The sequence below is a fragment of the Callorhinchus milii genome, unplaced genomic scaffold (genome assembly GCF_018977255.1).
Source record: "Callorhinchus milii isolate IMCB2004 unplaced genomic scaffold, IMCB_Cmil_1.0 Scaffold9, whole genome shotgun sequence".
NCBI classification, from domain to species: Eukaryota; Metazoa; Chordata; class Chondrichthyes; order Chimaeriformes; family Callorhinchidae; genus Callorhinchus; species Callorhinchus milii.
Window position 1 is genome coordinate 13,085,697 of NW_024704750.1, and position 23,949 is coordinate 13,109,645.

Here is a 23,949-nt window from a genome sequence, read left to right on the forward strand (position 1 = left end):
TCTATGAGTATATAGACAGTCCCAGAAACAGTTGGGGATTGAGTAACCAAAACTGAATGTAATTGGAATACTGAAAGAGAAATACTAGAAGGTTATTGTAGAAGGTTAACCAGCAAATTAATATTTTAATTGTATAAAACGTTATCTTAATTGTATGAACTGTCATAACTGAAACATGCAAAGTTGAGACTGGTGCAATGTGAATATTGTGAAAGATGGGGGAGGAGCCTCTGACAGCTATATTAGGGAGCAGAATACCTTCTCAGTTGGGCAATTGTGATTAGTATCAAAATTATGTAAAAGGGGCAGAGATTTTTTTTACAACTTAGGAAAATTACTGGAAATCCTACTATGGAAAATACCCACAAGTCTGTTGAAACACTGTTATGTGATTTGGGACTTTGAGCTGTTTTATGTCTGTATTTTGCATTGTAACCTGCATGTTAATGACAGATATAATGTAAAATCATTGAACTCCACAATAATAGTTTACATGATGTACATTAATGCCACTATACAAACTATGTTATTTCATACAATAATATTATGAGTATTTTGAGGATGAAGGAAATATTATTTTCTCTCACCTCAACAAGTAGAAGTACTGTACATCAGGTTGGAGGTGAATGGCATTGGTTAGATCCCTCAACGAATTTCTCAAATCATGGATCTATCACAAAAAGAAGCCAAAATATATAATTTATAACCATGCGTAAAAATATATTGCCCAGGGCAATTATAGCTGAATCAAAGAATTTTCCTCAGAATGCTTTTGCAAAAGACTAAAATCTACAGGAATCTAGGCTTAAAAAAAGGAACATGTTCATTAATTGGTTTAGGTAGTTTGAAAATACTGCAGAAGTATTTTGAATGCTTTGTTAATAATTCATATAAGGGTCATTGTCACAATGACAATTGTTTTCGTTGAATATATATTATAGTTTACATAATTTAAACCACTGAAATGCAGGTTAAGTATTTTATAAAAGTAAACTATCAATATGAATTTACATAAGTACAGACAAAGGGCCAAAAATATAGAGCTTTACAGCTTTTATCTTTAACTTATTTCATCTAAGTTGCATACCTTATGATGTGCTTCTGCCCGACACACATATGCTCTTGCATAAGTTGGATCAACCTTTATGGCATTTGTGAATCTTCGAATTGCTTCAAAATACTGATTCATTTTTAAAAGGAAAATAAGCCCCAAATTTACATGAGCTACACTAATAGCGCTGAGAATAAAACACAAGGCATATTAATGGTTTGTAATTCTTCATGAAAGTTAATGACATTCAATAATGAAAACGTTTTACTCAATACGTAGTACACTTTATAGCAAGTTCCAGGGTGTTCGTGTAGTATTCCTTAAATGCAGACATGATGTAAAGTGTGTTTCCACAGAGGGGCGATAAACAGACGCAATGATTATCAGGAAAGACGACTCAGATCAGGACACTGAATTCATTTAAGAAACAACAATGTTCATTGAGAGGATGGTGAGAAGTGGGTGTTCTAAAAGAATGAAATCAAATACATCTGAAGCTTAAATGAGGACCACCTTTGTCTATTACCTAAAGCAAGACAAAATACCAAAGAGAGAATACCTCAAATAGCAATATTAAACATTGAACAAAAGTGACATATTCTTAGCTTCTGAATTGGAATAGTTTTCAAATTAATGTGGCTTTTTTAACCCAGGAATAATATTTTGTAACAATAGAAACAGTTACATAATGCACACTTATTCTAGCCCCTAAATACCATTCAGCTTCAAACTGTTTACATAAATTATATGTGTAATCCGTTGCATATATAAACCTGTAGTCGGCTGGGAACAACAGTTTGTATTTTACTATTCTATAAAGAAAATATATTCTTAAACTTTCTGCTGCTGTTAGCTTATTGAATACCATTCCAAAGAGGTTTCTGAGATCTAGTACCTGTCAAGCCTGAGCACAGTTTCAAAGTCAAATATTGCTTCTGGCCAGAGGTTGAGTTGGGTGTACAGAATTCCCCGGAAAAGAAAGGTATCCAAATTCTCAATTTCGTTGTTAATAAGCACTGCAGAGGAAAGTAGTTATACTTTTACACAAAATTAACTATTTATTATCCTGAACATTTTTATGCAACATTAAAAAACATTCTATTTTCAGGTTTTATGTATTTAGGTGTATTTTTGCATGTCTCAGACTCCGAAGTGGCCAATTGAAAAATTCCCAAATCTTCAGTTATGATATTTGGATTTCAGGTTTACATTTTATAGTATCTTAATTTATTATTTTCTAAACATAAAGCACATGGTACCTGAAACACTGAAGTCCTGTATAGCTTTATGTGGTTCAACCTTTCGTAGCAGGCAGCCTCTGTGGTAAAAAGCCTCCCAGTCATTAGGATCCAAATGAATGGCTGCTGATAGATCTAATATTGCCTTTTGGTACAGTCCTTGCTTGGCATACGCCTGCCCACGTAAATTCCTTACACAGCAAATTATAGAAAGATTGCATCAGACAATTTACAGATGTGTGAAATTGTAACTTTCCTTGAAAAATAAATATTGCAGTTCTCATACACACATAGCCACATTGTTTCATTGCTTAGAATCTCTTCTTTCTATAGCTGTAATTAACATTTGTCACAAAAAAGAATTATCAGAGAGTTTTGCTGAAAGACAAAAATAGTGGAGGTATTCAGTTTTTTAGGGTCAGAAATAGCATTCAATAGAATTTATGAAGTGAAAAACAGAAGACAAGTGCAGTTCCTCATAAGGTTTATTTTGGTTACAATTAACTATTTTGGTATTGCCTTCCTAAGTTACTGATAGAAGCATTTGTGTACAAAGATTATACATTGGATGCTTATTCAGAGCAGTTTTAACGCCAAATAGAACCTCATACAGTTAAGAATCATTTAACAATATTTTTTCATTACCTTGCCTTGGCAAAGGTGGGGTCATACTGTATTATTGATGTATAATCCTGAATTGCTACATTCCAGTTGGAAATGTTAAAATAATACTTAGCACGTTTCATCAAAGCATCCAACCTTTTTGGATTCATGGAAATAGCCTAAAATGAAATTCAGAACATACCACATCATTAAATTCCAAATAGTTCACAATATCAGATTTGTGAATAATATTGTCCATGTTTTTGATCATTTCAGGATACATTTTACTGTAAAATCAGTTGCAACCAAAAGCATTTATTCTCATGAAAAAGATGCACATAGATGTTCAAAAAGAGGCAACTAATTCTAATTCCATTGCAATCATTGGTGATAATGTCACAGGAAATAACTGTTCATCTACTGAGTAGTCAAGAGACTACCCTGGAATGACAAAAGAAAGGTATCTGGGAGAAATTTAGATGTTAGTTATAGATCAGTGAATCAATATTTGATCGCATCTATGCATCTGAAAAATAGTCTTTAGAATACAGCGTTCCAAACAAGCTAACTTACCAAACTATAATCCTCCATGGCCAGCCTCACTTCATTTCTATGTTCGTGCATCTCACCTCTTCGGAAGTAGGTTTCATCATCAGGCTTACACTTCAGTGCCTGGGTGTAATTTATAATTGCCATTGTAATCTCTCCTCTACTTCTATATATTTCTGCTTTTGATCTGTAAGCATCTAACACCAATAACGAGACAATAAACTACAACTACTTTATGAAAAGTTGATGCAACATTCAAGCACGATCATATATAGCAAGATCTTATTTTAAATATATAAATGTAATATTAAAAGGAAAATTCCTTATGAGAGATCACATTACACTGAAACTGCTTCAAAAATAGATTATTCATACTGTTGACCTTTTGTTTCATAAATCATCATATTAATTAATGTATTTATTAGCCTGTGCAACGTTCGTGCAAGAACATAAATAACATTTGTAAGGTAAATAAATATTTATTTTACCTGCATGGATTTTATTATTTTTAAGCACATAATTCAGATCCTCCAATGCATTTGGTACTTTAAGTTGCAGAACAAAAATCAGATGTCTGTGCCAATAAGCATCAAGCAGCTTTGGTTCCATTTCAATTGCCTAATAGACGTAATTTTAGTTTAGTTAATGTTTTTTGCTAATAAGTAGGAATTTATTGAACAATATATAAATCAAAATATCATAAGAATACCAAACAAATTGTATATAAATTTGCAAATCGGAAATACAATCAATCAATTAATAAACAATGATTTTATATTAAATACATAATATCACTATCTCAGTATGTAAAATCTTGAAGAGTGCAATGCTTAATTGGAACTGTAAGTTGGAACTATAGTCCTTTACCAGAATTCTGATTAAACTTCAATTAAATGGAGGGGAGAGCAGTATTCTCTAAATAGATTTTCTGGACTGCCAGTGAAAAAGATCTGACTGAGGAATCTCACACCTTGCCTCAGCAGAAAAGAGCCCCATCATCATTTCTTGTAAAAATAACAATAAGATAGCTATTGACCAATATGTTGGCTGAAGAAAAATGAGAAAAGAATTAGAGTGAGCCTCCCATTGAGATTCACAAGGATCTTGAAGCTGGAATACAGTGGAGAAACCAGCACTAGCATTGGTACAATGAGCTGAATGGCTTCCTTTTTACAATACAAAAATACAAAATTACATTTGTAAAGCGCCTTTCATGTCAGGAGGACATCCCAAAGCGCTGAACAGATTGTAAACCACAAATCCATACAAATCGCAGTAGTCTCTAAATATTTAATCAGAAGCCAGATCCTAAAATTAGTTCATGCAACATTCAAGCATGTTGCATATAAAGCAAGATCTTATTTTAAATATATAAACGTAATCTCAAAAGAAAAAATCCTTACGAGGATAGCTGTTGACCAATATTTCAGTGGGAGAGAAGTGAGAACAATAAATTGGAAACAAATAAATTAGAAAAAAGATTTTGTTGAATATACAGCAACAAAATAGTTTGAAATACTATGAAAGGCGTTTTCATTTCTATATGCACTTACTTTGTTTAAATCATCCATGGCTAGCTTTAGTTCTCCTAATTTTCTATATAAAGCTCCTCGTCTGCAGTAATCAAATGCTGTACCTGCATTTGGCTTTTCAATGATCTGTGTTAGTTTGTTGGTTTCAAACTGTAGGTCATTCTCGGTGACCCCCAAATCAACATTTAACAAAGGATGCCAAGTTTCAGCAGCTTGAACTCCCAGTTTTGCTCGTTCCCTTAATGAAACCAAATTCTGTAGTTCTATCTCCTTCAACATGCTTTCACGATTAGCCATTAGCTCTTTTTCCTTAGTTGCTTGAGACTCAACTTTTTTATCATCAGTTAAGTCACTGGGGCCTTCAGTAGCAGGGAAAACTTCATCAAACCACTTGTCCCAGATAGCTCTAACCCACTCTCTTTCAACTACATTCTGACCAATCCCTCCTTCAGCCTTTACAAATGCTTCAAACCCAAGTGTAAAAGGCAGGCTAGAACTTCGTTGGTGTCGCATCCATTTAGGGACCCTCAATCTTGGCTCAATTGGTCTAGGTAATATTGGGAGGGACTCATGTCTGTTTTAAGAGAAAAAAAGTAAATTATAATTAGATGCAATACAATTTAGTCGCAATACAAATTATAGTATTAACAGAATATTAACAGCTTGAAGGCTTAGTTAAGGAAGGACAGGAGGAGGCTCATGTGGAGCATAAACACGAGCATAGACCAGTTGGGCTGAAAGGCCTGTTTCTGTGCTCTACATTCTAATGTATTCTAATATAATGTATAGAATGTTGGAATTGAGTTGATCTTCTGTAAAGATCTTGGTGGTCTGGGTCCTGAGCCAGACAGGTCTGCAGTACTACAGAGCACGGTCGATGACACACCAGTCAACCAGGTTCATCAACAGAACTTGGAGGGGCAGAACTGGTCTTTCACAGGGAGCAGAGGTTCTACCCACTCAAATCTAGTTAACTATACAAGCCAAAGCTCTAATGGGTAGTGGCCTATCTGGACAAGCAGTGGGAAACTTGCCAAGTAATGTTCGCAATGGCAAGATATGTGCGGTAAGCTAGGTAACTCAAGCAGTGTTCCAACACACATTCTGGAGTCAAAGAAGGTGTGGTTCTTGCCATCTTCTGCCTAATACTCTCCAAAACTAGGTAAGAGGGTACATGCCTTCAGGAAGAAAATGCACATTCAATTCCAGACAAAGGGAAATTTCCACACGAGTTGGCATACATATGTGGAACTCTCAGTCTGGTTTCAATACTCTTAAGAATCATTAGACAACCAGCTGAACAAATTTAGTTTCAATCAACTATCATTATTAGTGTAAGAATAAAAAACAAAACCTGGTAAGAATTCTTGGTGGTAAGTTCATTTTTGCTTGAACAAAAGCAAGCTTTGATGCACCCAATGATTTTTTTCGCAGACTTTTTTTTCTCTTCTGAAAACTGGCATGTTTTTGACCACTTGTCTTTTTGGCAAATGTTGGTGGCAATGGACTCTTGGCTTCAGTTTCTTGAGCTTCAATTTTTGTTGCTTCAATAATTAGTTGGTTTGTTGGAGCTGAATCTAGATTCTCAGAAACCTGCACTTTCTGTTCTGATAGAGATCTCTTGACACTTGGATAACCCCTAGCTGAATAAACTGAAGTCAGTATCAGATGCTGTCTCTGCACTTCTATCTCTTTCATGATCGATTGAAAATTTTCATCTACCTTCAGTGTATCATAACTAAGAAAATGGAGGTTTGGTAAAGATTTACACTTGCGGATATAAGGATCAGCACATGGGAAGTCATCGACGGGTGTGAATTCAGTCATTGTGTGTTGTGTTCCAGCTCCTTGTTCTAATGTTTCAGCAGTTGTTGGGATGTGATCCTCGTGTTTCAATTCAATGCTAATTTGTGATGTTTCAGCTTGTTGTAACAGTTTGGAAACTTTTGTTATCTTCTCTAGGGGTTTCAATTGTGTGATCTGTGGGGACATTTGAATTCCAGAGGTTGTTTTCTGAATTGGAAAGAAAATATGGTATTAGATTTTTGTTCATGAGCTTGAATTCATCTGATTGCACCAGAAACCATTTGTAAATATAAAGATAACTATAGGTTTTTAAAAAAGTGCAAAACAGAAGGGATAAAGTTAGTTTTTTTAATATAATCTTAAAAAGTCCTTTTAAAAATAACAGATTTAAAAATTGCTAATATTATGAAATAGGTCAGAATGGCGCAATGGTTACAAGGTACATGATTATATCTAGTGTTTTCTTTTCAAAGCTTTAAATAAAGAACACAGCAAGAAAATGCACACAATGCTACGAATGAGTTTTGAAACAAAACCTTTTCAAGCTAAATTAAATTCTACTCATTATGGTCAAAAGGCAATGGGTACCTTTGCGTTAATCTTTCCAGATGGCCAGTCAAAGGGGGTTGGCTTATTTGAAACAAGGTTTGGCATTGATGTGTACTTCCTTAATAGTATCTTTTTCTAAAACAAAGGAGAAATAGAATTTACCTGAAACTAAATTCCAATAATTACCACTCTAAATATTGCATTTTTCACCTTAATAAGATCACATCATGACTCAGAGGCTCAAATCTCATTGAATTCAGATACTGAAGCAAACAGAAAATGAACCACAGTGGAATTTTATATTTTGAATTAGATCATATTCACATTCCAACGTTCCGCAAGTGAATGAGTTTGTCAATTGCCAATCTGTGAGGCCACCTGTGAACTGAATTAGACTTAGAGTTGGACTCAATTAGATGTTTTGATTATTGATGCCAAACATGAAATAGTCAAGCATACATACCAGGAAAAGTAGTTTCTCTAAATTTTCCTGTTTCTTTCTTTCTAGTTCCTCCTCATTCTCTTCCTCCAGATCTCCAGTTACTCACACACATTCATGTGACTCTGAAACTGTTGGTGAAAAGATTACTAACCAAAGTTCTGTTACAAGTCAGAGGTACATTTACCAGTGTCAAAATACATGAATGATGATCAACATTTCTTATTTCAATAGTAATGTTAATTAGTAATAAGCACGGGTGACTATCCTCCTGAGTGGGTGGGTGGTGGAGGGGGGGAGAATGGGGTGCAATCCTCTGTGCAGTTTTGGTAGTCTGGTTCCTGATGCCATAATGGGAAAATTCTGGAAAGAGGACAAATGAGTCAAGAGACTTTTTGATCCATACCTCACTTGTATGTAAGCAGTAGTCCAAGACAATGTTGATGACAGACCAGACAGCCTGGCTCATCGACAGGAGCTGGAGGAGCAGATCGATCACTCAGCTCCTGTTAACTCTGCAAGCCAAAGTCTATATAATTAGGGTGGTCCTTGCTGGGCAAGCAGACTCACAGAGCTCACAGGTTACAAAAGATAATTTTAGGACAGACATCAGGGGAAATATTTCTTTACATGGAAGAAAATCAATAAATGGAATGGATTACTAGGATTTGTAGTAGAGACCACGATGCTGAATTCATTTAAGAAAGAGCTTGATGCTATAACAGGAAAATTCTGGAAAGAGGCCAAATGGGTCATGAGACTTTTTGATTCTATACCTCACTTATGAATGAACTATAAAAACCCTCTGTTCGAAAATGAAAATGATTGTTTTGTGTTGTAGTTTCCCTTTTTTATTGATCTTTCTTAAGAAAAAAATTTGAATTTGACCATTTCATAACATCTCAGTACTTTATAGAAAATTACTGTCAGGTTTACTACTGTTTCTGTAGGCAAATGTGGCAGCCATTGGTGCCACAAACGTAAATGACTAATGTGGAGGAATGCTGACCTGGAAACCCTCCCTTTCTCCAGTTTGTTTCATGGCATTTTTAACCATCTCATTTTACCAGGCAGATTGGGACGTCAGTCTCATTCAAAACCTCTGAAAATACACTCAAGTTTCAGCCCAGATTAGGAGCTACAATTTTTCTTGAAACAAGATTTTCTGATCCAGAGGCAAGAGTTCAACCAACACCCATGACACCAATTTTTTTTTGTAAATCAGGCATGTATAAAGATTATAACTGAAAGGGTTCAGCCAAACTTCAAATTTTATTTTTAATCGCCAACTTACTTTTATGCTTGGGAATAGAAGCTCCTGAATGCTTGAAAGAGGCACTGCAAATTTAGGAAATGCTGGTGTCCAAAACATTTTTGTTGCATCTTTGTGGATGTGTGCCTGTCGAAACAAAAAAAATCATGCAATACTTCATCCAGAAAAACAGCTTTCACACAAAACTGATAACAGTATAGCAGCTATCAAAAGTGTTGGCGATTTCATCCTTCCTTTAGTCTAAATAGCTTAATTACATTTAAGCAGACTGCTAACATTCATTAAAAGCAAAATGGTAATTTTATAAGGTTAGGAGTACTGAATGCATCTAGTAATCTTTCTAAAACTACAAAATCTTACCCCCAATTGAGAGAAAAAACATTACGTTTTCAAGTGTGCAACAATCGGGACTACACAGCCAATAATTTAACACTTCAATCAAGTAAAAAGGTAGAGTGCCAAGTAAATAAAAAAGGATAAATTAATATCAGTATACTTGGATTTAGTATGGTACCTGTAACATCAAAAGGTTTCAAAGTACTTCACAGGAAATTGCTATTAAATTAAATTAGTGATTGTGTAGATTATAGGCAGGTGAATACAGCCATGTCCAATTTATTTGGAGGACTGTTGGGTCAGACACTGGGAGAAACTTTTTTTNCCAAATAGTGTCCTGGGTTCCTAAACATCCACCTGAACAGGCAAACAGGCCCAGGTTTTTGTTCCAATAATTAAATTCCTTCCACCCATCTTTTGTAAAGTTTTGCATTTGTATTTCCTTTAGCCTCTCAAACAAATATTCCTCCTACATATTTTACTCCATAGGCCTTACTCATATAATTTTAAAATGCATTTGAGGTTCTTCCCCTGATTAATAGAGTGTATCAGGCACTAAAACATCTCATTCGATTCAGATATTCTAAGGACTGCAAGATCCTTTTTAACATAGATGAATCTCAATGCGAGATCAGAATCCTCTCCCCCTATATTTTGCAATTTTTTTATGACATACCATATTTAATGAATCATAAATTATTCATTCCTTTTAACATATAGATCATCCGCAAGTTTATCAACAAAATTCTATAACTTGCCCACCAATTCTGGCAACAGCCAAAGTCAGAACAGCATTTATTGGAATAACATTTTTACCCCATATTCCTTAAGAAAGTAATTCAACTTCTGCATCTTACTTGCTTTCCAGAGAGTATTATCTTTGGTTTCTCCACATAATATTCTGCCATTCTTTGCCAATTAAGCAATTTTTCTGGTGAAGTTGGTGGTGCACATTTAATACCATCGGTTACATTTTTCTCAATTATTTCTGATAAAGGAATTCCTTCGTAAATAAGTCTGGAATTTAGAAAATCAGCAATTACAATCTTGTAACTGCAACATGAAAAAAAAACTGCTTAGCTAAAATACAAAAGGAGTCAAATGTTTCTATTTTACCAATGCAAACATATAGAAATGAGAGACATAGCGTGGATTTGTTGCACTGGTCAGATTGAATGCAAAGTTTTCTTCCAGTCCTGTAACAGCTCATATGTTCCTATGTAGTTCAATATTGTTCATAGTGCATATAACAACAACAACTTGCACTTAACTAGCGACCTCCAAGCACGGTAGTGTCTTGGAGTACTTAACAGTGGTGCAGCCTGACTCCGAGCAGGTGGGGGGTGGTGGGCAGGGACCAGTTGTTGAATGCGCGACCTCCAATAGTGGAGCGGAGGGCCCAAGCGACAAGCAGGAGGCTGGTGCCAGGCAAGCGGAGGCGCCAGGTGGTGGATTGTGGAGCGAGGAGGTCAGAGAGGTAGAGAGGTGCCAGGGAATGAAGGGATTTGAATATGAGTGTGAGGATCTTGAAGTCGATCCATTCGGTGATGGGGAGCCAGCGGAGCCTGGCAAGAACTGGTGAGATGGGGATACGGAGTTTGGTCCAGGTAAGTATGTGGGCAATAGAGTTCTGAATAAGCTGGATTTTTTGAATAGTGGAGCGAGGGAGACCCGCTAGGAGTGCGTTTGAGTAATCCAGGCTGGAGGTGAAAACGTATGCATTTGGGGTAAGGTACAATCGGAATCGGGCAATCTGGCAGGGGTGGATGAAGGCGTCCACCTAGGCAGGGACTGGATGTGGGGAAGGAAGGACAGCTGGGGGTCGAACTGATTGCCCAGATTGCGCACTGGTTTGGTGAATCTGAGGGCGAGCCCAGGAAGGGTGCGTTCAATTATCTATAATTGCAACCAAGTCTTTTTCCCAGGTTGCAATAATACTCATCTATATATGGGTCAAATTATAAAATGCTAATAAAATAGTGTCAGTCTAGACCCAGATGGAATATTTAGCCTATTGTGCTTTGTTGTCAATGGATTAATTGAGATAATCATATTAGCCAGTGTTCAAACAAGAAGTAATCAACTAACTATAATAATAAAGCTTGATTAAACACCCATGGTACATTAATACGAATTATATTTGCGTTAATAATATCTACCCACAAGAGTAGATAATTAAACATTGATATGGTAATTCACCTTGGGATTAAAGACATTCCTACACAGCGACACCACATCAGCAACTTCTAACCTGCTATTCCATAACAACTATTAATTGTACAGATGACTGTTAAAATTTAAAACATAACAATGCTACATAATTTACAACAAAAAATTACAGTTTGCTACATTTTACCATTGTTAGTGAAGAAGAGGTAAAATGGTCATTTTTAAGTATTCATTTTACCACTCTAGGGGAAATTCCAATAAAAGAAAACAAAGCTCCTCTTGCATTTCAATAACCACTGAGGTCTGTTTAAGAGACACAGGATGCATGGTAAAACTTTTAAAAATGGCCAAACCAGGGAATCTGCAATTTTTTTTGGTGCAATAACACTTTAAAGGTTAATGTTGCTGATATTTTGTTCCTATAACTATTAAAATGTAAAATGTAACAACAGTACATAATTTAAAACATTAGTTGGATATTGACCAGGTAGATATGAATGTTACAAAATAATAATTGCACAAAAAGGTATAATATTTAATGAGATATTATTAATTGCTGGTTACTTTGCTCTCTCCTTTTGTTCCTCAGAAAAAAACTCATCATCCTCTGAACAGCTCTCTGTTAGCAATGACGCTGGAAGTTTACTGCTCCCATGTCCTACTCTGTTTGGAGTGTGGTATAGCCTTGAAGCCAGCTGCAAATCAATGGGCAATACATGACTGGGCACAGCAGTGCACAGGTGGTGGATCGTCTTTAATCCTTGAGCTCTGGGGAAAAAAATGCATATTAATTAGAAAGAAATGCATATTCATTAGAAAGAAATGGTTACACATTTCACAACATAACTTTTTTAATCCTTAGAATGGGTTCAAGATATTGGGAGAAGAACAGATATTTAAAATGTTTAATGCAGAAATAAGTATATCTGCTGCCTTCTTTTGTGTAATTTTATTTTAACTAAATTTCACCCCGTGTAAAAATATTCATAAAGTTTAACAACTGCTGTGCGCAATTGGCTGCTGCGTTTCGCCCACAAATATATAGTCAATTCACTTTACAGCATATTCTGTTAAGCGCTTTGAGACGTCTAGAAGACGTGAAAAGCGCTATATCAAATGCAAGGATTATTATTATTATTTCAATGGGTATTCGCAATCCAATCAATGTAAAACATAATGCAGCTGCTTGAAAACCCTCTCAATCAAAACTTTTCTAGTTATATGATAATAACAACAACAATTACATTTGTATAGCACCTTTCACATCAGGAGGACATCCCAAGGCACTGAATAATAATCCATAATAATCCTTGCATTTGATATAGCGCCTTAACACATCGTTGAAACGTCTTAAAACACTTTACAGAATATACTGTAAAACGTATTGACCATATATATTTGGGGCGAAATGCCGCAGCCAATTGCGTACAGCAGTTTCTCACAAACAGTCGTGGATTGAGTGACCAAATTGTTATTAATTTTATGGGATTATTACCCCCGGAAAGCGGATTCCTACTTCATGTAGGAACAAGTGCTCTAACCAATAGGCATCAGGACTCCACATACATTGTTAGTCAAATGATTAAGTGGAATGCTTATGAAACGAAGAAATTATTTTCTGTTGAATATTTTATTTCTGGGGTCACCTATCAGATGATAGACGTAGCTCTTGATAAATGCATTAACTCATAAGTGCTATCCCATGTCTTGGTGGTCTTTGGGTAATGCAACATCCTAGAATAATATTCTAGTATTTTTTTAAAACCAAACCCACATTTTCTTTACGATTGTCCTTTCACAAAGTAAATCCACAAAGACTTGACATTTTAGCACAAGACGATTTAGATCAGGCAAGTGCAAACCTTTTTACCTCTGACAACTCATCATTCATTTATATTGTAGACAAAGAAAAGCAACGCTATGTGTGTGGCCAGTTTGACCATAGTTCGACAATGCCTGTAAAAACAGTCTGAATCTATGTGAAGATTCAGCAGTGATAGCCTAATGATAACCAGCAACTTTTAGGTCACAATGTTCACAATTTGCAGTGTTTAAACAATTCATCTTGTTATTAATTTGTTCTAATACATTCTAAATTTAAATCCTGTTAGTGGGCAAGTTATGTGTTGAAGTGCCAATTGATAAACTTATAACATTCTTCCCATTCAGTTAATCCTGAGTTACTTAATTGAGAGTGCCAGCCATTAGGTGATCCCATGTAAAGGCTGTCTTCCGTGTCCTGCAAACCTTTCAGAGACTTCGGCAGTTACGAAAGCTAATAACTAAAGCGTTTATAAGCTCAATAAAGGATGGAGGGAAGCGGCTAGGTGTGTCATTGCAGCTTGTTACTGGTTGTAAAAGCACTATTGAAGAGGACAAGTAAAAACAGGTAAACTTCACTTAAACCACAGTGGCTGGCACCAGACCAATTGGAGCCTAAATAGTACCTGGCTGAGTAATTATGACAGTTTGCATCAGTACACTGAGGCACACAAGAGGAAACCTTGTGAGTTATAATGACAAAAGTCATTAGTAATTGCAATGAAATGGATTTCCTTCAAGTGTACACACTGGAAAGAAATACTAAGCTACACAAAACTAAAAGCTTTTCATGACTGGCATAGCATAACACTCACAAGGGGTCCAACAGCCTAAACATTTTTTTTCATAAGCTTCACAGGCCATTTACAAACTCAATCCATGACTGTATGTGGGACACTGCTGAATATCCTGTGAAGCGCTTTGAGATGTCTCGAAGACATGATGAGGCACTATATCAAATGCAAGGATTATTATTATATGTCAGAATACGTGAAGCACAACAAATAAAAACTGCACAAGTCATTTTACTTTGGGGTCCATATGGCCAGAGTAGAAGCTTGTTCCTGAGGATATTTATCAATTTCAGGTTGCTTTTCCCAGTCTTCTTCAACCCTCTTATGTGTTCGTACTCCAACTCCTTTCACATGAATTATGTCAGAATAAGTAACCTAGAAATAAACAAGATGTACATACCAATAATGATAATCAATTACAACAGTTCTTTGATACGTCTATTGTCTTATACAAGTAAGAAAGCACAATTAGGTTAACCTTAGTCACTAATGAACAATACTGACCTGTGGATGTACAATTTCTTAGTGCAGTTATACTGTAGGAACCATATGAGATCTTTACCTGCCCTGAAAGCTATACAAATAGACAAAACTGAGCGGTACACTTTGAGACATCTCAAAGACGTGGTAAGACTCTATATCAAATGCAAGGATTATTATTTATTATTAGTACGGTCCCTTCTGTAACCAGAATTAAGCAGAAATCTCCTTGTGTGGTTAAAAATGACCTGTCCTGTGAGCCTTTTTTAAAACATTAAAGTATAAACACCTGGAAACGTTTTAAATATCACAATTACCCTGAAATCAGATAACCAACCCTCTTAGTTATCTTGCTGCAAATCCTGATCATCAAATGATTTTAAGGCTTTTATTCCAAGAAAAAGCTCTTAGCAGACAACAGTGAAATCTTGATTATCTGCCATTTTCAATTATCATAAGTTCCCCTCTGTTAGTGCAGATAATCAAGATTCCATTGTACTTTTTCAGCATCATTAATCTTGAACAGAAAGGTCATGGAAGTGATTTCCAGCCTGAAAAGAACATAGTTATTACCAATGCCCGTAATATAACAAATTATCCAGAGATCCTTGATGGAAGGTGTGTATAGTGTGTTTAGTGAAAAATTCAATCTTGCCAGGTCTTTCAACCAATGCAAAACTGAACAGTTGTCAAAATGTCTAACCTATTAGTTATCTAGAAATAGGATAATATGCAGATAATATAAAAAACTAGTTTCAATTCCATATATATAAGAATGGGTTAAGAATCAACTTACAAATCATTTACCATGTTAAATACACTTAGAAAAAGATTTTTTAATGAGTACAAAAATAATGTAAAAATAACATTTAATCCAGAAGACAGCACTGAATAAAAAAAACAGACCAAATGATTTATGGAATGCTGTGAAAGGTTTATAAACCTACCTTTTTAGGTAATTTAAGAATCCTTTGTATTTCTTCTTTGTCCATAATAGGTTCCAAATCATCTGTGACCTTAGAAATATCTTGTTTAAAGAATGCCATCGACACAGGAGCTGCAGGTACTGATGGAACCTTTAATAGGGGCTCGAGAGGGACGAAACCTGTTTCCATCCCCAAGTCTTCTGTGGTCTCTTCCTTCTCTATCTTTGAGGGGGCAGTTTCTGTGACAGACTTTGGACAGATCAAAACAATTATTCATTTTGAATTATTATCTTAATATCCAGTATAATCCTTTATGACAAGGATTTAAACAATCATGTGTCCCATTTTAAACCAAGTACTCTCTTTTAGGGATCTATGATTTAATTGTATCTGGTGCAATAATTATTGATTTTCCCACCTTGCGTCCAAACTATTGTCTTTTTTTTAGTCCTTCTGTGACAGGCTTTTCCAAATTCAGGACAGGAATTAAGTACCAGCAAACGTTTCCATTTGTGCTCTTTACTTTCTTACGATCAAAATATTCCACATAATACTTTTATTATCCTTCCTTTCCTCTAGGAAAGTGACTATACTTCTCCTCAGCGCCTCTCAGTATGACTGAGACTGTAAACTATTACATGAGGAATCACAGGGAATCACTTTTTCAATAATTACATGGACGTGCATCATTATGCATCAATTGTTGTACAATTGCCCCCTTTTGAATATAATTATTGGCGTATGAAACCTGGAGTTCAAATATCAGAACCACAGTCAATGTTGACAGTTAATTTGATGATTGGGGATCTTCTTGTATTGCTTGGCTTAATACCGCATTAGTATGTTTCCCCACTGTACCATCAAGAGAGTTGCAGTTGAATAACAATGTTAACTTTAAATGGATCCTAGCTATTCAAAACTGTGTTAGTTCTGTACAAAGGCACTAAAACTGTAATTTTATTAAAAATCTGCTGTGTAATTACCTGCTGAGTATCCTGCGGCAACATTTGCTTTGTGGCTTGGAGGGATGGACCAGCCTCCACTTCTGGTATAGTTTGGAATTTTGAACCTTCCTCCTTCAAAATATGCAAAAATTATTGCCTATTATTTTAACGTGAATTCAATATGTATACATCTACTGCAATTGTAGCCTGGAACTGTTGAACATTAGAGCACAGAAGTGTTCCTATGAACAATTCCAAAAATTCTATAATAAATGCACTGCTGCTTTTGAAATCAATGAATACCAATGTTTGTTTTTAAAACTGAAATCTCATGTCTGTGATGAAAGGTCATACTAAAATAAAGTAACAGACATCACCTATCAGAGATAGTTCAATGTGTCCGACTACAAACTTACACAGTTATTATATCTTACAGTATACAACAACAACAACAAATGACATTTGTATAGCGCCTTTCACATGTAAAGCCTTGCGCCATCCTACCAATTTGAAAGAATACTGTACTTTATACAAATCTCTGAGTATAAGACCAAAGAAAATTATCAGTAGCATAGCAGAGTTTCTGCTTTTTCTTCTGCTTGTAGGTTTATTGAAAAATGTTCATTCAATATTAACTTGGTTTGCACAACAATGTAAAACAAAACTGCACCAAAGATAAAATAGCTTAAAACTAGACACATTTCTGTAAAGAGAGAGGCTCAAGATGGTTTTGATTATTATGAGGTTCTCAGTTATTTTATTATTCTTCTTCAACAGTCTAACTGCTGACTTTTGTTCTCCCCACCACCATGATATGGAAGCTGTACTCTGGCATAGATACAGTCTGCTCTGCTCCCAAAGGAAATCAAGCAAAACCCCAGAACAGTCATTTATCTCCACATTTCTATTACTGAATACTGTCCTGCTCCAAGGCCCTGGCAACACGGAAACAATATTTGTTCATCTCACTCTTAACCTTCATGTATAATATCCAATCCTATTTTCAACTAAATATGTTTGTAGTTTTTTTAATAAATATATGTACATATATACTGTATTGCATTAATCAACATTGCATCAGTTGTGTTTTTTGAAAGATATCTGCTCCTCTGTGAGGGAACAAATTCCTTCTAATCTCGTGACCTGTTTGAGGCCTGTTAATTGTAAATCTATGTTCTGTAGCTATGTGCTTTTGATCTAAGTCAAACAGTCTGTTTGCATCATCTCTGCTAACTACAGGAATTCAGATACACACAGAACTTCAAACTTATCATCTACTGCTTCCTGTTGTCAAGCTTGCTATGTCATAAATGTATGAGCTTTAATATATTCTGTAAAAGTCTTACAACTTATCAAATATCTTCTGATAAAAGGAACTTTATCAAATATCTTCTGATAAAAGGAACTTTATCAAATATCTTCTGAATTATAGTAGATTTGTAGAGTGTTGCCTATTGTGTCAGCCTGGCTCGGTGGTAGCACTCTCACTTCTGTATGTCTTTCAACCTTTGCCAAATATGAAAATGCTGATGTATAATAAAAGTTGTGTTGCTACTGAAGAGACAATAAAAGGGTTAGGTATGACCTTGACACATTTCCTTTTATCATTAGATTCCAGCTCTATGCAAGATGACCCTTGGACAAGTGATAAGAGTTCTGTAACTGGAATAGTTTTTTTTCCACTACACTTAAAAATAATTAAATAATTAACTCATTGTTATCAATAAGAAGTTTACCTGCTTTCTGCAGTAAATTCCCAGAATATGCACTAATTCTATCAGGCAATCAAATTCTTGCCATATGTTTAAAAAAAGAATAATCCTTTGCAAACTTAATGTACAAATTAATTCACCACAGGTAACTTGATGATCTGTTTGCTGCCCCCTGTATGCAAAAAATAGCTTCTAAACAGGGTTGTTTTACAACAATGATGATGGAATCTCTTAACTGTGCATTATCTGTATAAAATACAAATGACAAAATTCAAACTTGCACAATATTAAATGCACAATTTTACATTAAATGTGATAACACTCTTCTGATAAATTAAAGCTGTTGTATGACCAATGTGGTGGATGATTTCAACAATCTTTGGAAATGCCACCACTTTTACACATTTCATTTGAATGTTATCAATTCACTGAACAGTCTTAGAGAAGTTCTAACACATATTTGTAAGGCTCGTGGATAATATACAGACATTGAAGCATATATATTGCAATTCACAATGATAACAAAGCCTAAGCAGTTTGTAATCTAGAATTACTATTTACTTTGTGTCTGATTTTGTTTGCACTGAACAAAATTGTGCCATAAAAATTTTCTTAAGCAAATTAAATCACATATATTGCACATGTTCATCTATGACAATGATTCAGGCTTCAATTGTGTTCAGACGTAATTGTGTATAATTTTGGCTTGTGTAAATTGAACAGGTAATGAAATATAACAACTAAAACAATTGAAGTAGTTGATGACATCATCTACAATTGTTGTGGCTGCCGTACTACCAATATTCAAGTAAAAATAAAGTGAAGTGTGGGATCAGTGCATGAAAGTCTAGTAATCTGGAAGTGGCTTCTGTTTCAGTAGCAGTTCTCAGAAAAATAAAGAAGAAAGCTTGAGCCCAATTTATAGCTTAGTGTTTTGGACTTCCACACTGAATAACAGTGACTTGGACAACAGTTATATACTGTAATTACTGCACTTTTGGGGGGGAAATTCAAGAATATTAAATCACAATGCCTCTCTCAACCAAAGGATGGCAGTACAATCCTGTTAACTTGTAACACATACACACTTGGATACTTATTTTCTAAGGAATAGAAAACAACACATTTTACATAAAAAGATGTTAAAAATAATGCACCAAAATCTTGCATAAGGAAGTAACATAACAGTAATCATGGGTAAGATGTGTACAATAAAACACTGTGAGGAATTCTGATTTCTCCAGCCTACAGTCTAGAGGGGAGGAGAGCGAGAAATCTGGTATGTGGCTGATAACATAATTCACTTAACTTTCAATGACCTTGCCAAACAAATGGGCTCCTCTTCCACGTGGGTTTGTAGGGTGTGTCAGTAAACTTATATAGGATCATTCGAGAACTTGAAAAGTAGCTCTACAAGTAAAAGCAGGCTGTAACTTACTTACACAGTATTTAGGCATTAAAGCAGCAAGAATCAAAGTTCCATCATTACCACTACTTATTGGAGTAACTCCATGCCTTTCACTTGAAAATGTTTCCAAGTGTACACAGTTAAATAAAAAACAAGCCACCACACTGCAACGTTTGTGCAAAACATATTCTATACACACTCATTTTTGTTTTGGAGAAAATTGATTTTTTGTCCAAGAGCTTTCCAAGAATTGTGCCTGATTATTTTATCAACCCATTTGCCTTAAGCATAATTGACATCTGAACCCAACCTGAGCAAAGACCATGAATGTAAATCAGGGCGATAGGAATACTTTTGGTTGCATAAACGCATGAACTACCACTTTGTTCTTCTCCTCATTTCCACTATCTAAAAATTAAATCTTTTTTAGAACTTCAAAATTCACGGTTACTGATATGAGCACAGTGCCACGGTGTGTAAAACAAATATGTGATGGATTTTAACCCTTGTCTTCACCTTATCCTGATATATTTTTCTTTTTAACTCAAAACCCATTTCAGTAATTATTTTGATAATAATAATCCTTGCATTTGATATAGCGCTTTTCACGTCTTCTAGACTTCTCAAAGCGCTTCACAGAATATAATGTAAAGTGAATTTACTGTATATTTGTGGATGAAACGCGGCAGACAATTGCGCAGAGTAGTGTCCCACAAACAATTGTGGATTCAGTGACCAAATTATTTATTCTTCTTGAGGAATTATTATCAGGCATGTGGAGTAAGGAAACCTGCCAGGAATTGAACCCATGTCTTTCACTTGCAAGGCGAGTGTTCTCATCACTGAGCTACAGGACTCCTATTATTGTTTGATAGTTAAACCAGTAATAACAAATAATACTTACATTTAGTAAAAGGTATTTCACGTCAGGAAGATGTCCCAAAGCGTTTCATAGGATAAAGCAGAGTGACTGTGATTTGTGATACCAAAATATCATTCCTCACATTTTTCTTGAACAATTTCTCAAGTTTAAGTAATTAGGACTTAATAATAAAATTAATAAGCCAAAACCCTCACATGTTTAATTCCTTTTTTCTGACAAAAAATAACTTCAGCATATTTGGCCAAGTAGTCTGTCTTGCCTGAAATATACTCAAAAAATACTCACTTTGAGATGTTTAATTATGTGAGAAATGATATACAAGTGCAAGTTATAATTGTAGTTGAAATGACACGTTAGTGATTTCATTTGCTTCTCGTGCTTCAGTGGCTGGGAAGCATTTGCAACTTGTCACTCATGAGTAGTGCGAATTTTACATGGATGTACACAAATATTATAATTAGGTACAATTATATACTTTACATATAAACTGCTGTTTGGTCTATCTGTCATTACTACTGTAACAGTTTTAACCTTTGTAAAATAGCATCATCTATCTGTTCACTAGTACTAACAATAGGGAGTCGATTTCCTATCGTTTCCCTGACGTTAAACTTATAACCTTGATTCTCCATCCAGCCACATTGAACTTACGGCATTAGCAAATATTTATAGAGATAGACCTAAATCAAGGGTATAGATTAAATCATCCTGCCTGGACTTAAATATCACACAAAAGGTATAGCCGTGCAAAAGCTAGCAGTGGATTTAAATAGAAAATTGAAGCAGAAATTCCCATGCATGTTCACATTATAATTCATATCATGCAAAATCATATATTTGTTTTAATCTAGAAATGTTACTGAATTTAAGGTATATATGACTGTATATCCTTCAACAGTTTTCATTTGATTTTGTGTGGTAACAAAATAGCTCTACAACAATGTATGTCATTATTTCAGAAAGCAATTATACTCTTCCTTAAATGTTAATGTTGTTTTATATTTGTGCATTCAGTAATATAGAATATAATGTGACCACATAACAAGTTTAATGGACCACATACAGTAAAAAGGAATTGCAGGTTCACTTCAGTGTTTCAAAGCCATTAAACTCAAACGTGTTCTTGTTTGCTTTGTCTGGTAGTTTATAATAACAAACTGCTGTAATTTTGGAAAACTACATCTTTCGTTACATTCCACGTTCAATAAGTAGAAAATATCACTTGTTCTGGTTCACCTACCTCAGTTTTACTGCTGAAACTGTAACCAAACACTTTCACCATGACTCCTTTGATCTTCTGTTCTGAAACAGACTGGGTGGTGGTATGGCTTGCAGCCCGCAGTGAAGCAATGATTTCATCAACAGATTTTGCACTAGCTTGTACTGATTGCTGACTTCCAAACACTGATATATTTTTGTCATATATTTTTGTTCCATCTGGCAGTAATGTGTATTTATTCTCATCCAGCACTTTTTGCGAATCATCTTTGAAGGTTTTTGACAGAGTCAGAGCATCTTTTTTAAGCCTTCTCTTTGTGGCTTTTGACGACAATGTTTTCAAGTGCTGCTTGCTTTTATCAATAACCAGGGATCTTTTTTTATCGCTACCTGCTGACTTAATTTTTTCCATTTTGTCATGACCTTTACTCTTCTTTGCATGAGAAATAACATGAGGACGATATGATCCAGATTTCAATTTACCAGATTTAGGTTTGTGTGGTGGTTTTGGCCTCTTTGACATAGTTACACCTGAAATAGTACCAGCCACTGCTGCTATTGCTGGCTTTAAGTCAGTCTTGGATTCAGTTGAACCTTCTAAAAGATTTTTCGAAATAATATTCTTATCCCAGTTGGCACCTAAGCCCTTATTAGCTTTATCAGGATCTACGATAACACCTTGTGTGTCTTCTGCTGCACTAGTTTTTAGTCTCTTCTTAAACAATTGTAAAGGAATTGCATTTGCTTTTTCAGTCAAGGCAATATCAGCATTCTCTGAATTATAATTGCCTTTATGGCTCATTTGAGAGTCGTGAGATATTGGAAGAGCATTGTCATTCATCTGATCAATTGGTTCTTCTGGACTTTCTGCTACTGATGTCACAGTAACAAATAACTGTCTGTAAAGAGCAGAGTCTGATTGTGAATCTTGATGTGAAGTATCCAGCTCTTGTACTTTCTCAGAGTCAGGAGAAACTAAATCCTTCTGTTCCTCAGACATTTCAGAAGTTCACATATGCACTCTGTAAGATATAGTATTGAAATAATCATATTACAGCATCTTTAAACATGAGCAAGATACAAACACTGATTATTTTGTCATTCGCTTTAACTGTAACATTCCTCATTTTGCAAAATAATACTAATGATCCTTGCATTTGTTACAACATCAGAATATTTCATAGTGATTCAGAGACACCTGCTATCAGCAGCAGTACCTATACGGACGGTGAGAGTCCCCCTACACGAATAATCTTAGCAAACTAATAGAAAAAAAGTAATTCCTGTATCTTAACGGTCTAATTATACTAAACATATAGTTTTTCCCAATTGAATACTATTTTCACATCCAATCAACACAAGCTTTGTATAAAAATTATAGTTGTAATATAAACCTGATTTGGAGAAACATTGTGAGACCACTAAGGTAAGTCTCAAATAATGTTGGTTCTGCAGGAACTTTAATATTTTTGAAACTCTGCTCCACAATGGCAGAACCAGATTTTACAGCCAGTGACTTTATAATCCTTTATGTTCATGTCCCTGAAGGTCTTTGTAATTTGTCAATTGCAAACTCCTGATATCCACCTTGAAAGTTATGACCCAATACATGGTGACCTCCATGGTTCTAAACAGATCAATTCACTGGTGATTTTGCCCATAGGTGGCTAGTACATCACAAATTATCCTGTAAAGATCCGCCCACTACAAGGAAGGCAGACACCCGCCAGATAGCTGATGAGGAATCTCTGAGGCTTGGTGCAACAGCACCTGGAAGGTGTTACCTGGAGTCCGAGTTTGTGACCACGCGTTCGTAGATCCAGCGCCGGAATCCACCTTGATTGGCCTGCAGAGAACTCTGCATCTCCAATTGGTGGAACCATCACTCAATGGGAAGGGGTGTGTGCCCAAACTGCAGACAGGAAGACGGGGACTTAAAAAAGGGGGAGAGAAGGGGCCAGGTGGAGGGATTGAGGGTGAGTGTTCCAAAGTTTTGGGGCATAGTGTCTGAAAGCGCGACCCCCAATGGTGGGGCGGAGGGCACAAGGGGCGAACAGGAAGCTGGGACCAGTCGAGCGGAGGTGTTGGGTGGTGGATTGAGGAGTGAAGAGGTCAGGAGGTGCCAGGGAATGAATGCATTTGAACATGATAGTGAGGATCTTGAAGTCGATCCGTTCAGTGATGGGGAGGCAGTGGAACCTCGCCAGAACTGGTGAGA

The 23,949-nt window shown here is 35.6% G+C and overlaps 2 protein-coding genes across 2 annotated transcripts in view; both read right to left on the minus strand.

Moving 5' to 3' along the window:
• The window catches only part of LOC103178545, a 30,057-nt gene extending 22,206 nt beyond the window's left edge, over positions 1 to 7,851 (minus strand). The window contains exons 1-11 of the mRNA XM_007893366.2: positions 7,792 to 7,851; positions 7,368 to 7,463; positions 6,328 to 6,986; positions 4,995 to 5,547; positions 3,930 to 4,059; positions 3,466 to 3,638; positions 2,935 to 3,071; positions 2,311 to 2,480; positions 1,947 to 2,067; positions 1,088 to 1,238; positions 588 to 670 (exon numbers count right to left, since the gene is read on the minus strand). Coding sequence (XP_007891557.2) covers positions 588 to 670; positions 1,088 to 1,238; positions 1,947 to 2,067; positions 2,311 to 2,480; positions 2,935 to 3,071; positions 3,466 to 3,638; positions 3,930 to 4,059; positions 4,995 to 5,547; positions 6,328 to 6,986; positions 7,368 to 7,433 — 2,243 coding nt within the window. The 5' untranslated portion in view covers positions 7,434 to 7,463; positions 7,792 to 7,851. The remainder of the gene's footprint in view (positions 1 to 587; positions 671 to 1,087; positions 1,239 to 1,946; positions 2,068 to 2,310; positions 2,481 to 2,934; positions 3,072 to 3,465; positions 3,639 to 3,929; positions 4,060 to 4,994; positions 5,548 to 6,327; positions 6,987 to 7,367; positions 7,464 to 7,791) is intronic.
• Positions 7,792 to 22,588, minus strand: LOC121849705. Its single transcript, XM_042338287.1, has 8 exons — positions 21,754 to 22,588; positions 16,550 to 16,642; positions 15,588 to 15,815; positions 14,396 to 14,535; positions 12,110 to 12,313; positions 10,234 to 10,393; positions 9,062 to 9,166; positions 7,792 to 7,898 (listed from the first exon to the last, which is right to left on the minus strand). Exons 1-8 carry the CDS (start codon positions 22,570 to 22,572, stop codon positions 7,869 to 7,871), a joined length of 1,779 nt encoding a protein of 592 aa, XP_042194221.1. The 5' UTR covers positions 22,573 to 22,588; the 3' UTR covers positions 7,792 to 7,868.
• Positions 22,589 to 23,949: the final 1,361 nt, after the last annotated feature.

Coding starts and splice junctions, on each gene's coding strand:
- LOC121849705 (XM_042338287.1), bottom strand. CDS start 22,572: ATGAATGACAATGCTCTTCCAATATCTCACGACTCTCAAATGAGCCAT. Junction 14,536..15,587: donor TTCTTAAATTACCTAAAAAG/GTAGGTTTATAA, acceptor GTTTATTTCTAG/GTTACTTATTCTGACATAAT. Junction 12,314..14,395: donor CTGGCCATATGGACCCCAAA/GTAAAATGACTT, acceptor TTTTTTCCCCAG/AGCTCAAGGATTAAAGACGA.